Raw genomic sequence first — 13,517 nt, 5'->3', positions numbered from 1 at the left:
GATACAAATCCCAACCCCTAATCCCTGGACTGGGACGAACGTGGTTTATGACATTGTAAAGTGCAAAAAAGTGCAATTTTATGTAGCAGCTGGTTTGTTCGAGCTACAAATTTTTGTAATCAGTAATAATTTGGTTGTGGAAGGTGCTTGTAGACCTGATCATGGTAGAACAATATATGTTAAAAGAAAGGGATGTTTTCACAATCCACAGAATTAACTTTTACAAAACAACTCAGGAGTAGTTCATCTGTAGGGAGAAACTGTTTCTTGGTAGTCGAAGCTCTCTGTGCTCTGGCAATTTAATTAGCTTGCATGGGTGCGCATTTCCTCATAGTTGAGTTGGATTACGTGGACTGGTTTAGCATTGTGCTGGCCCCTCAGGGTGTCAGGCTTCCTATAGAAAGTAATAAATGGGGCCGCCAGTTCGATCGCAATCCAATAAAATACCGCAGAGCTTGGATTGTTAGCATGTAGCATTGATACTGACTCTGACGACATGTCTGTCAAATAAACCTTGTAGTATACATCCGATGTTAAACATGTTAAACTAGTGACATTGTTATAGGATCCTAAAGTCACTCGCAAGAATGTGATTATAGCTAAAAAATCGTCAAATTTTCTGCGGCTTACCTCCCCCTCCCGTTCTCCTACAGGGCTCTGCACTGTACCTGTTTGGGGGGCTTACAGCGCTCCCCACACCTCCAACTGATTCTCAAACTCTCGCGCTTTGCGCTCGCGGTGTGCCCAAACTAACCTCTGAATACGCCACTGCCTTTTGAGTCGTTTTCACTATCCACACTCCATTTTTTGACTGTATGATATTTTGAAACAAACTTTCTTCTGCCATTTATCAACAAAAATACAAGCACATACAAGTCAATGTTTTTTTATGTCTAAATTTCCAAATTATTTAAATTACGAAAATATGATGTATCAAATCAGAGAGCAATTATAAGGAAGACTCTGTAACCCTTATCATTGACTTAAATTAAATTTATAAAGCTGAAGCCTGTATTTATAACTGGGTTTTACTTATGGCTGCATTTAGCTATTAAATATTGTATCAGTAGCATTCTTGCAATTTTAACAAACATTAAAGTTTTTTACTATATTTAGACTTGTGGCTTTTATAAAAACATAATATGCTATAATATTTTGATTTTATATATGGTGGCTTTTATAAAAACAATATGCTATAATATTTGTCTTTTGAAGATTTTAAAAGAAATATATACAGAATTATTTAAGCTTATACAAAATAACCTAAACAGAATAGCACCTCAGATTTTAAGACATCTGTTTCACCGCACTAAAATCTTAGGAAATGGCCTGAAATTTACTTGTCTTAAAAGTAAGCTTTAACAATGTAGAAATCTCTTTGATCAAATATTGAGTATCAGTAAACCTTCAAAAAAAATTTTTTTTCACTGAATATACTTTAAAGAAAGAAAATTTCATGATGAGAAAAATTGCAGTAATTTAACCTTTTATGAAAATTTCTGTAAAACACACTAAATTCGGTCAAAAAAATTGTGGTGATTTTGCAAAATTTGCAAAAGATTTTTTCTCTTTGGATAAGTGTCTGTGTACCTTTACAATTTTAGAAGTTTTCTATTTTTTGGATGATTTGTTGCTTATACTGTGAGATATTAAGCAAAAAATATTGTTACTAATAAAGAAAGTCTTTCATCTCAATGTTTATCAGCCATCTTAGACTTGTGGCTGAATATTTACTGCAACATCTGTTTTTTAATTATCAATTAAAAGTGAGTTGGACACCATAACAAAATATACAATTAAACATTAAGCAATTCTTCCTTGAATTGTTATTTTTTTAATGCTTAAAATTTGTGTGTGATAAATCTCAAGAGATGATGTAAATAAAAATTAAATTCTTTCTTAGAGAATTACAGTACCTCCTTAACTTAGCATGCATAATAATATGCATGGCACCTGCCTGTCTATTTATTATTTATGCATTAGCTTTGTTATATGACACCGAAATGATATAACATGTGCCCTACAATGCACATGACAGCAGTTTGTTTACATATAACGTAAAATTATCATTTGAACTCAAGAGTTATTGACATGTTTAGGTTTGACTTTTACTGACTTAATGATGTGCTTAATTTGTTTTTTCATTTTTATGTGTACAAAGACAAAAGGGTCAAAGGTTAGCATTTTTAATTTCTGATGTTGTGATGTAAAGAAAGGGTTATGTTTATGTAACAAATTTGATGTGTTTTTTTACAATGATATTTTTCGCCTTTAAGAAGTTTAACACTGCTTCAAAATGAAAGTGTTTATACAGCAGATTTTAATGTATATCTGAATCTTGTGTTGGTGATATTGTTTTCACAAATTATAAAAAAACGGTGGAACATTGTATTTTTATATTTGGTTATTCTCTTTAGGATGTTATTGCATGATAAGAAATCAAATTTTATTATTTCAAATAATTTGACGTCAGAAATAATAAATCCTCCTTGACAACTATGTGTTTATGACAGACATTTAACATCAAAAAGAAGTATGGCTTTGTCACAATCTTTAAACAAGCTTATTTTAAAATTTGGAGAGAATGTGAATAAAACTCAAGAGAAGAAAAGTGAAGATGCAAGACCTGGTAGCCCATTTGTACTGCTTTTGTCGGAAGGAGAAGAAGAGTTCAATTTTAATCCTAACCCAGGTTCTCCAGTTAAGTCACGAAAACATGACAATAATGATGTGTTTGACCATGACTCTATTGGGTCTAGTTTGCGTCTTGACTCAAGTTGTGGAAATACATCTGCTGAAGGAGAGAACATTGGATATGAGTCAAGTGGAATAGTAAGTGATGCAACATGTGAGGGACAAGGAGTTACTTTAAGGGAAGTCAATATTGACAGCAGGTTCGTTCACACCTTTATTGTTTAGCCTTGTAGTTTTATTGATCCTTGTTTTTAAATCAGTTTTTTAATAAATAAGAACTTGTGCAAGCTTGTGTTTGCTGTTGTCACACATTCTTTCTATAAAAAAACATTGTGTTATTTTTAGCAATAATTGTCTGTTGTCTTTTGTTTTATAAATATTTATGATAATGTTGTTTTGGTAACACTCATGACTGACATCAATTGCTTATGTTATTTTTTTATTTTCCTTTTATAGCTGTTCTTAAATTTCCCTGTCTGTGCAACTTTAATAAATTTAATAAATTTGACAAACCAGAATCTTTAAATCCTTAACGGTTAATTTATACCAACGTGTGCTTGTAGTATTAAAATATTTTTTGAAATAGGGAGAAAAAATGTCCAATAAACAGTGAAAGGTTTGATTTCATTACAGAATAAGTAAAGTTTAATTTAAAAAATATTTTTATATAAGTTGAGTTTCAAAAAAAGTTTGACTAAAGTTCACTACAGAAACAATATGAAACAAAATACTGAAGCAACAATGGAAAACCACCCAATTCCAATTTACTTGATCCCAAGATATTCTACAATATAAATAAATGTGTCCACATTATTAAACTAAACTATAGGTTAATGGAAAGAGTTACAAACAAAAATCTCATGTTTAACGATAAGATTAGGAATAAGGTTGCACAATTCGTCAGTGGGTACTTTCTTCCTCAAGACTAATAATGTACTTGTTATATGTTATTCTTTGTATAATAAACCCCTGCCACAAAAAAAACCCTACAACATTAATGAATGGTTATCTTAAGTTTTTTTAGCATGCACACATTTTTCTCTTTTTTTTTTATGCAATGCAGCAAAATTGATGAAAACAGTTGTTGCATAAAATCAAATAAATTTCGTTTATGGAACAATTTTTTTAGTGGTGTATATGCACCATACAGCAAAATTTCTAAAATGCTGCACTGTGATGCATAGGCTGCAGCATTTTTTCTTTGTTAAAACATGTTAAATAACTAAAAGGGCAGAATATAAAAGAAACAAAGAACAAATTGACAAAAGCAGTAAAAGTAGAGGAAAAGACAAGTAAAATTTTTTAACGTATTTTGTTTCACAAATAAAATATCTAATCCTATGCTTGTGAAAAAAAATTACACACTTTTGTGGAGTCAATGTATTAATAAGCAGATTGACGTTTTTTTTTTTTTCGATTTTCCATCCAAAACGCATTATATATGCTATGCTATGTTCTATAGAATATTTATCTAGACATCTGCTCTGACAGGCATGTCAAAGAACCCATAAAGTTCTCCACCTTTACAGAGATTTTAAACATTATTACATGCATATTGATGCATGTGCAGTGTGAAGACAGGATGTTTTAGTAATAAAATCAAGCTACATTTGCTTGAAAAAATAGTACCATGTACCCAGCGCTTCAAAGTACTTTAAAGAGGAAACTATGTGCTGTTTTTCTTACATCATTTTCACAAATAAAAAAAATATAGTGAGACAACCAGTGGGAGCAGATATCACTTATATCAATATACTTAATAAATACTAAGGGCTTATTTCCATTCGACTTCTATTTTCTGCTATTAGCGCGAATTTTTGTAGTGTCTTGCCATTTTGACAATGTGTACACTAACAAAATACTCATGAGTTTTTTACACTGTAGTGGGAACAAGTTTAAATGGAAACAAGCCTATAGTAATCATAAGCCTGAATATTATTAAAATTTTTGTGCTTACTAGAAAAAGGAAACATTTTTTTTCTTTAGTTTTTAAGCCTGAAATTTAAGTTTAAGTTTCTGTTTAGTTTTGAAAATGACGACTTGAGTATGGCAGATGATAATTTAACTGATAATGATGAAGTTGCGATGAAGGAGAATGATGAACTTCGAAGTTCTCGTGCTAATCCAATGACTAAAACACAATTTGACAATTTGTTTGATGATAGTGGTAGACTCATTCGTGAACATGAATTAAGAAGAGCTATTTTTAAAGGTATGCATTTCATTAAGTTTTTTTACCCAAAATAAAAATTGGAATAGAATGTAACAACTTGGTTATAGTGATCAAAGTTTAACAAACGTGGCATAATGCTGCTGTCCATCTTTCTGTAGGTGGTGTTGATGACAGCATACGTAAAGAAGTATGGCAGTTCTTATTCGAACTTTACCCATTCAATACAACATCAAGGTTAGTGGTAGCAAATTGTTTACATTGTAAATGTTTGAAATATTTTTTATATAAGAAAGTGGTGTGAAGGTATTCTTATTTCATAAACGCAAAAATGGAGCTTAAATGAAGTAGGAGGTTTGATTTCTGCAAGGATTTATTTTTAGGGAAAGGGAAGTATTAAAAGTAGAGCAAACATTACGATACGAAGCAATGAAAATACGGTGGAAAAGCTTGCTAAAAACCTTAGTGAATGAATACGAGGGTGTTCGATACTGCCCCAAATGGTATTCGGCGTGCCCAGAAAACGCTAAAGAACATGTTGAACTTTTGACAAAATCTCAAGCCTCTCTGTCTGTTAGTATTGTTGAGGAGAGTTCGTTTGTAATTGACAATGTTAAAGCTGAAGAAGTGAAGTTACGACTAATGTCTCCAAAGGATACCCCAATAGACGAAAATATTAATAATACAAAGGATAATTCAGACATTGAGTTAAAATCGTTCGGATTAGTATGTCAAGAACATGAGGAGGAGGAAATATTAAATCAGGAGCTTGAAGAATTTTGCCCATCAAGTTATGAGGAAAAACTTTCTCAAATTCATTGTTTATCAAGGCCACGTGAAAATAGCGATGTTGTTGTTAAAGTTGAAATGGCAGATATTCATGGCATCCAAGGAAATGATGAAACAGAGGTTGACCAAACTACGGAAAATATTGATGAAGAAAATGCTCCTCCAGTAAACTTTGTCACTGACTGTTCGGACTTTCAAGACGAAAAAACCCTCAATAAAACGAAAGAACGTACTACATCTGTAAAGTTTGAATGCAGTGAGGTGGATGACATTAGGACAGCTTTAGCAGATGCCATGTTGGATGTTCCAAACACATGCAGCCCAAGCAAGGAGGAATCATCAGCAGCAGATGCAGCATGTCCAGGTGAAGACTTTGATATCTTAAATAATGACAGTGTTCCTCGATCTAACTTTAACACTAAAGTTAGTAATCAACAAGACAGTATGATTGATCCCATAACAAATAAACCTAGTTCAATAGAAAGTGTTCAATCCAATACAGAGCCAGTTATATTTCCTAATCCATTCACATTGCCCCCTGAATACATAAACAACCAAGAATCATTATACTCTCAATCAGAAAACTTTCAATCTCTTGATATTGCAAATTTAAAAACCGATCGCTCTCAAAGTGTTGAAGTTGCTGAAGTTGCTGAAAACTCAAATCAATCTATCTTAGTTAAAGTCGATGAATTAAATAAGGATACTCAAACTATTTTCCTATCATCTCCATTTCCTGAAAACAGAAAAGCAGTTGAAAAAGCTGAAAATCTTTCAAATTGCAGCTCCAAAGTAGACACCAACATGCAAGTAAATATTGATGCAAATTCAAATAAAATAAACATAGTTGATGATGATAGTGATAATCAACTTTTGTTACCTGAGCAAAGCTTGGATGAAACTGATAGTAAAAACACATTTGATCCAATCGATAATGAGAATAAACCAGATATTGCTAGTGGGGTAAATACGGCCAGTGCAGACGGCATTAGAAATACAGTAGATGTAGCTTGTAATAAAAATGTATTAGGTGTAACCGCCACTGAAAATCCAGATATGAGTAATGAAAACAATGAATCGGATGCAGTTTCTGCTAAATATACAGACATTCTTAGTGAACAGAATACATCAGATCCTTCCATTAAAATTATGGAAGTTAGTGATGATGAAAATTCATTAGGTATGTCAATCACTGAAAATGCAGTTGTTACTAGTGATAAAAATGTATCAGTTATACCACCTACTAAAAATACAGATTCGGGTAGTGAAAGTACATTAGATGTGACAGGTAATGAGAACAATGTGAGAATTTTAAGTACATGTTCAAATGACATAAACATAAGTCATAGTGATGATGAACTAAACAATGCTGAAGTAGAAGGGTTGCATTTGCAATCTAATAATGATAAATCACTAACACCCAGTAGACCAATAGATATTGGGTTTAAATCCTTGGCTAGTTTACGAGATGACAGTCCAGACTCTTTATGGACGCCAATAAAGAAACTATCAGTGGGCCAAGGACGGATACCTGCCTCAAAATCTCCAACTGGAGAAAGTGTTGAACATCTACCGCCATGGATTGCACAAATGATACAAGCAAGTACGCCCAGTTCTCCAGAGAAGATAAGACGTCGAAGGTCAAGGACAAACAGCACGCCAAGCAGTATATCAACAACAAAAAATTCTAACAGTAAATCTCCTGCAACGAAAGGTGTGATGTACGATGAAGAAATACTTGGTATTGTTGAAAGTGCAAATAAGTATTTAGAGAAGCAAGCAAAAGCACATAGTGGTCGATCAACACCAAAACAAAATAATGTCCAAAAACAAATGACAGACAATGTAAAAAAGGAACTGGAGAAAACTAAATCTAGCCCATCTATTAGGCCAGCTAGTTGTCAGGATATTGATTCGTTTATGAACGTCACCCCGAAGTTTAAATTTGTTTCGCATACGTTTGATTGTAATGATGGTCCTGTGAACGACAAAGAAGATACTGTATATCAGGACTGTCCCTACTGCAGCTTTAATTCGCAGGAACCTCCTCAGATTGTATTAGAGACTTCTTTGGGAGAAGAACAACTTAAGTTTATGGAAATTCAAGCCCATGTAGGTGTCTTGTTCTTGTTTGTTTTTTTGTTTATTTGTTTGTTTGATTTTGTTTTGTTTAATTTTGTTTTGTTTACCTTGTTCCTAGAAACTAACGAATCGTGACAACGATTTTTTCAACTGCTTTAAAATTTTGTGACTTCATTGTTTATAAGTGATACATTAATAGTAGAAACTCGCATAAACTTGGTAATATACCCTTCAAATTCTACACCATTCAAATTCTACACCATTCAAGTTCTCCATCATTCAAATGCTCCATCATTTGAATTCTACACCATTCAAGTTTTCCACCATTCAAATTCTCCTTCATTTGAATTCTCCATCATTCAATTTCTCCATCAATAAAATTCTACACCATTCAAGTTCTCCACCATTCAAGTTCTTTATCATTCAAATTCTACACCATTCAAATTACTTACAACAATTCCACCATAATCACATTAGTTTTCATCGCAACGACGATATTATCATACATGTATATCTCGTGAACTTCCTTATTAAAAAAGTTATTCTTGTAAGGTCTGCGTTAACAAATTGGTTTATGAATTTTCCGTTTTATTGTAGGGTTTTTATAGGCACGTTAAGGTAGGCTTAAGATAAGATTTTTTCAATTATGAAGTAGTGATAAATTTATACTTGTAATATGTTTAGGATAACTTTAAGGTGTCTTGCTATCTAGAATAGTCTCTTGCAGCTTGTACATTTTCCTTCAGTGGAGGCGACTCATATATATTCTGTGTGAGGCGAGTAATATGTATTCTGTGTGAGGCGAGTAATATGTATTGTGTCATCAGAAGCGAGTGATATGTATTCTGTGTGAGCAAAGGCGAGTTATATGTATTCTATGTCAGGAGAGGCGAGTTATATGTATTCTGTTATTGTTATTACAGGTATACGCAGCACGACAAAACTATAGCGAAAAGCTGATTTCAGCAAGCATACGAGTTATTGATAAAGATGTACCGAGAACTGATCGAGAATTGCCACAGTTCAGGTAAGCGGGACGAACTTGCTAAACAAAATGACAAGGGCAGAAACTTTCGCGTTTTTCACTCTTAATCATTTTCGCTAAAGTTTATTTACGCGATGTCGTGGATATTTCTCAAGACGCGAAAGTTTTTTTACCACAAAAAAATCAAAAAATAGGGAAATCTCAAAGTTAGTGATTTATTTTTTCTTTATTATTAACTACAATAAAATTAGGTGTTTTCAATTATTTCGAAAATTTTTCGGATATCCCGATTTTTTGAAACAGTAATGGATGAAAACCTTTCCTTACTATAAATAAGAGAAAAGAAGAAGAAAACAGAGAATTGTTGCCATTAGCGAAATAATTTCCCTTGCAAATGATGTGATTTTTCATATATGATCGCGAAATGTTTTGACCTCGCGAAAGTTTCTGCTCCTAAAGTTAACAAGGCGACGTCGGTACCTTGGGATTGTTTGATTGCTGGAAAAAACTTTACGTAAAGTTTTTGTGAGACTAATTTAATTCTAATTACTTATTTTAGCGGAGATGACAACCCGGGGTTGATAAAACTGCGAGATTCTTTGCTGACATATGCATTTTTCCACCCAGGTAATTTATTTTATTATTTAGCATATTTATTTATTTATTTGAAATTGTTTGCCCTCTTCAGTTACCATTGTTATTGCTTTCAACAAGACTCCTGTGAAGGAGATCTTAGTGCATTTAGAGCTCCCATTTGAGCTACGAAAGTCGTGCAAGCACAGCAGTTAGAGACGCTAAGTAGAAATAATAGATTTACACTTTTATAGTCTCGTACGTGACTCAGCTAGGGTTTGAACCCAAGACCTCCCGCACTGGAAGCGAACGCTCTACCACCTACCTAATATGTAATTCTAAAAGTTAGCCCTATAGATTGAGAATTTTTCTTAAAACTAAATTCGATTTTCTTTTTCATTAAGACAAGTAAATAACCGTCCGTTGCAGAGCTGCTTTGTTTCTCTTGAGTTTGTTGTGCATATCAATGCGCTCCTCTTATGACCCCTACAACCTCTACGGTTACGTGGCAACACTGCCTTGTAAGAGAAAGGCTTTTTGTTTACAGAGGTTGGTTACGCGCAAGGGATGAATGACATCATGAGTCGATTTCTTATCGTCATGGATACAGAAGCTGAAGCATTCTGGATGTTTGTGAATTACATGGAGCATTTCAAAAATGATTTTATGGAGGAAGGCATGCTGCGAAAAGTTGGTAAGCGAATAGCTTCTTGTTTTTGTCGCAGACTAAGGGATACAATTTTAAATAAAATGGATTTATTTTCTTTGTCCTGGTAAATTTTGAAATTTTTAAAACCTTTATGCAGATCAACACATTATTTGTTGTGTGTTTGGTCTGTTTTTAAGAAACTTATTGATAAGAAACTGAGAACTAGACCATGGATAATCTAAAAACCTTTTAAATTAATTTTATTTCCTATTTGAAGTTTATTAAAACTCTTGAAATAATTTAAGCTAGATTTTAGCCTAGTAAAAATTAATTTGAGACGATTTACGATAACCTAAAAAAAAACAAAGAAATAGCCGTGAAAAACCCCTGTTGATTGTAGTTCTCATAAACCCCTAAAATTGTTTATGCGAGTATACAAGGTTTAGAACACGAACTTCTAGCTATTATATAAAGTTATACAAAAAGTTACTCTTACCATCTCGGCGCTTACAAAGTATGCGCAAGACTTAACTTAGTGATATTTTTTTCCTTTTCAGCGTTGGTGGAACAGTTGTTGATGAAAATGGATCGAGAGCTGTATGATTATTTACAAAATACAGACATGGGATTAATGTTTTGTCACAGGTTTGTTACAATTTTGTACAGCATCTGATGTTCGTGTTGACCTGTAAATGATGTGTACATTGACGCCTTAGTGATTTTTGGAATTCTAGAGAAAGAGTTCAAAACGGCTATTTTAGCGCAAAAAAATGGGGAAAATTGTATGTTGTTGAGCAAGGAGGGCTTACCTTCTTCAGTGTTTAAGAGAGATCTAAAAAACCTATTTCAAAGGGTTTTCGTGGCTTAGTTCTCGAAGGAAAACCTAAGGGAAGCTTTAGGAGATTTTTCATTAGCTGATTTGAAAACATTTTCAGTTCCGGTATACTAATTTCGTTTAATGACATTCAGAAAAAACGTTGTTTTTTTTCTTTTTGTTTGTTTTTGTTTGTTTGCAACATTTATTTCGCTGTTTACCCGCTTCTTTAGATTTAGGCTTAAAAAAGAAATTTTGGATCATAGTCCGGGCAAAAAGCTCTGATTTGCTTTTTGTTGTCCGCTGAAAAAACATTTTCTTTTGAAGGCGTTAATAGAGCCTATCTTGTATTTTTATTGTAGGTGGCTGTTGTTAAATTTTAAACGAGAATTTGATTATTCGGAAGCGATCAGATTATTTGAGATCACAAGCAGTCGCCATCTTGAAGTATCTTCCGTTGAAGCGGAGTTGGAACGGTCTAAAGAAAGAGCAAAGGAGTTTGTAAAAGACAGTAAGTTTATTTTCGTCATCTTTGCTTGTGGATAGTTATATGATGTTCTTAATCGGCTGACTTCATCGTTTTATGTAGATGCAGGGTCACACCTTGAAGAAATTTATCTATCACCTGAGTATCCTTTCGATATCTTTGTGTGTGTGGCCATGTTAATGGAATGTCGTCATATGATCATGGACACAGTCGACTTAACTGCTGTTTATCAAATTTTGTCCAAGTAAGTGCACAACGTATTTTCGCCGTGTTTCGCTCTACTAACGTAACTTCGCTGTGTTTCGCTGTACTAACGTAACTTCGCTGTGTTTCGCTGTACTAACGTAACTTCACTGTGTTTCGCTGTCCTTTTTTTGATTTATAACAAATTTTGATGCAGCTGTACATGGCTGGTCTGATAAAGGGTCATATTTTAGTGTTGTTGTTCTTATAGGATTGTGTAAGAAACTAAAAAAGATAATGAATTTATGAAAGTAAAAAACAAACTAACCCGTTTTTTCCCGTTTTTTTATTTTGATAATGAATTTATGAAAGTAAAAAACAAACTAACCCGTTTTTTCCCGTTTTTTTATTTTGATAATGAATTTATGAAAGTAAAAAACAAACTAACCCGTTTTTTCCCGTTTTTTTATTTTGATAATGAATTTATGAAAGTAAAAAACAGACTAACCCGTTTTTTCCCGGCTTTTTAGTTTGCCCACCACGCTGGACTTAACCAACGTGTTAAGAAAGTCTGAAGAGCTGTTTTATCGCTACTGTCGAAAAACTGTGGTTGATTGTTTTCAAGTCATCGACGAATTGGAAGTTGAAGATTATCATCGCAAAAAGAATCCGTTTTCGTTTGCATTTCGTTGACGAGTGTTTTACAAACGTCAGTGAAACTGAGAAGTTGTGTTCATATTTACTAAACTTGAGTTCTTTTGAGTTTTTCTATTGTGTAATATAGTATGTTAAAGCAGGGTAAGTTCTTACCTAGGTTAGAAATAACAGAGACGGTTTGTAAATTGATGTTTGCAATCCAATAAGACTGCATCATACGGAGATCATGTGATCAGACAAAAGTAGTTTAAGTAGTTAAGTTGCTAAGGGCTGAGACTGGGATTTGTGTCAGAAACAAAGCATAGGTTGAAAGCAACTCGGTCTGAAATGAAATAAGGGAATGAGTGTAATATAACTTTTCTTACAAACGAAACGATATATTTTTGGCAACCCGTGGTTAACACAAAACACTTTCGCACTCATTTAAAAAAGGTTTTATATATTTTTTTTTAATTTTGATGCTTTTTTGCTGTAATGTTTATACGATAAATAAATAATTGTGTTATAAAATACACAATCGTACGCAATCATCGAGTAAAGATAGGTTAACGAATCATTTAGGGGTGCGCACGATGTTGCATTTTTCGACAGAAGAAAACTATGCTGGTCAATGTTCTCTTCTAAAAAAATCGTTAATTTGCAAGGGCCTGAACACACTGGTTAAATGTTGGTTTGATATCAACAGCGGTTTGATACTTGAACAACCAGAAGTGTTTATTTGGCGAGTGTGTAAAGAGTTTTATGGTTACTGTGCGAATGTTCGCGAACTTACTTTATATTTTAAATGTTGTTGTAAATTTGAGAAAAGATATTTTATATGTCAATGTTTTTATTTTTTGAAATTCTTTGGTAAATGGGGGCTATTTCTTGCAACGGCGTAGAAATGCGCCAGAGTTTGTTTACGAAAAACTGCGAAAAGGTGGAAAAAAATCGAAGCAAATGTGGCTATTTTTCAAACTTCGAGAAATGCTAACCGACAAAAGCCTTTGAAAAAAAAATATCTAAAAAAATACTTCTGCGTGCTTACGTCAGCAGTATTTTCAGATGAAACTTTACGTCGTCTAAAGATCTGGATATCCTATTACAAAGTGAATTTGTTTTTATTTTAAAATCGAAGTATATTTCAAGGTACTACAAATACTTTTTTATGGGTCTTAGCGTTTCTATAATGAAAATTTTCCTTCGTCTCTCAACAATGTTGGGTGAATTCATTTTTTTTACTTCGATTGAATCTCTCGACGCGATCCCTGAATAATGATCAGGTCAATATGGGGTAAACCCAAGCTCGACCCCAGCGCCTTTTACAGTTGCAGCGAACTATGAGAAAGCGCAGCGCCGTTGAGAAGCAAATAGTCTTGGGGACGAGGTTGGGGTAAACCATGTACTCTTCAAGGTGTCACCCTTTGTTTCTATTGTAGGAATCTGCTACCACTT

General features: G+C 33.4%; 1 protein-coding gene across 1 annotated transcript; it reads left to right on the top strand.

Annotated features, from left to right (window-relative positions):
- Positions 1 to 2,385: 2,385 nt before the first annotated feature.
- LOC130656325 (uncharacterized) lies at positions 2,386 to 12,907 on the top strand. The gene is made up of 11 exons (XM_057459155.1): positions 2,386 to 2,894; positions 4,719 to 4,906; positions 5,026 to 5,101; positions 5,248 to 7,765; positions 8,659 to 8,762; positions 9,280 to 9,347; positions 9,841 to 9,987; positions 10,500 to 10,587; positions 11,119 to 11,267; positions 11,346 to 11,487; positions 11,957 to 12,907. The coding sequence occupies exons 1-11, from the start codon at positions 2,536 to 2,538 to the stop codon at positions 12,117 to 12,119; spliced, it is 4,002 nt and encodes a 1,333-aa protein (XP_057315138.1). The 5' UTR covers positions 2,386 to 2,535; the 3' UTR covers positions 12,120 to 12,907.
- The last annotated feature ends 610 nt before the right edge of the window (positions 12,908 to 13,517 follow it).

This window comes from Hydractinia symbiolongicarpus, chromosome 9 (assembly GCF_029227915.1).
Source record: "Hydractinia symbiolongicarpus strain clone_291-10 chromosome 9, HSymV2.1, whole genome shotgun sequence".
In the NCBI taxonomy this organism is placed as follows: Eukaryota; Metazoa; Cnidaria; class Hydrozoa; order Anthoathecata; family Hydractiniidae; genus Hydractinia; species Hydractinia symbiolongicarpus.
Note: the sequence above shows the minus strand (reverse complement) of the source record. Positions and strands in the feature narration are given on the sequence as shown.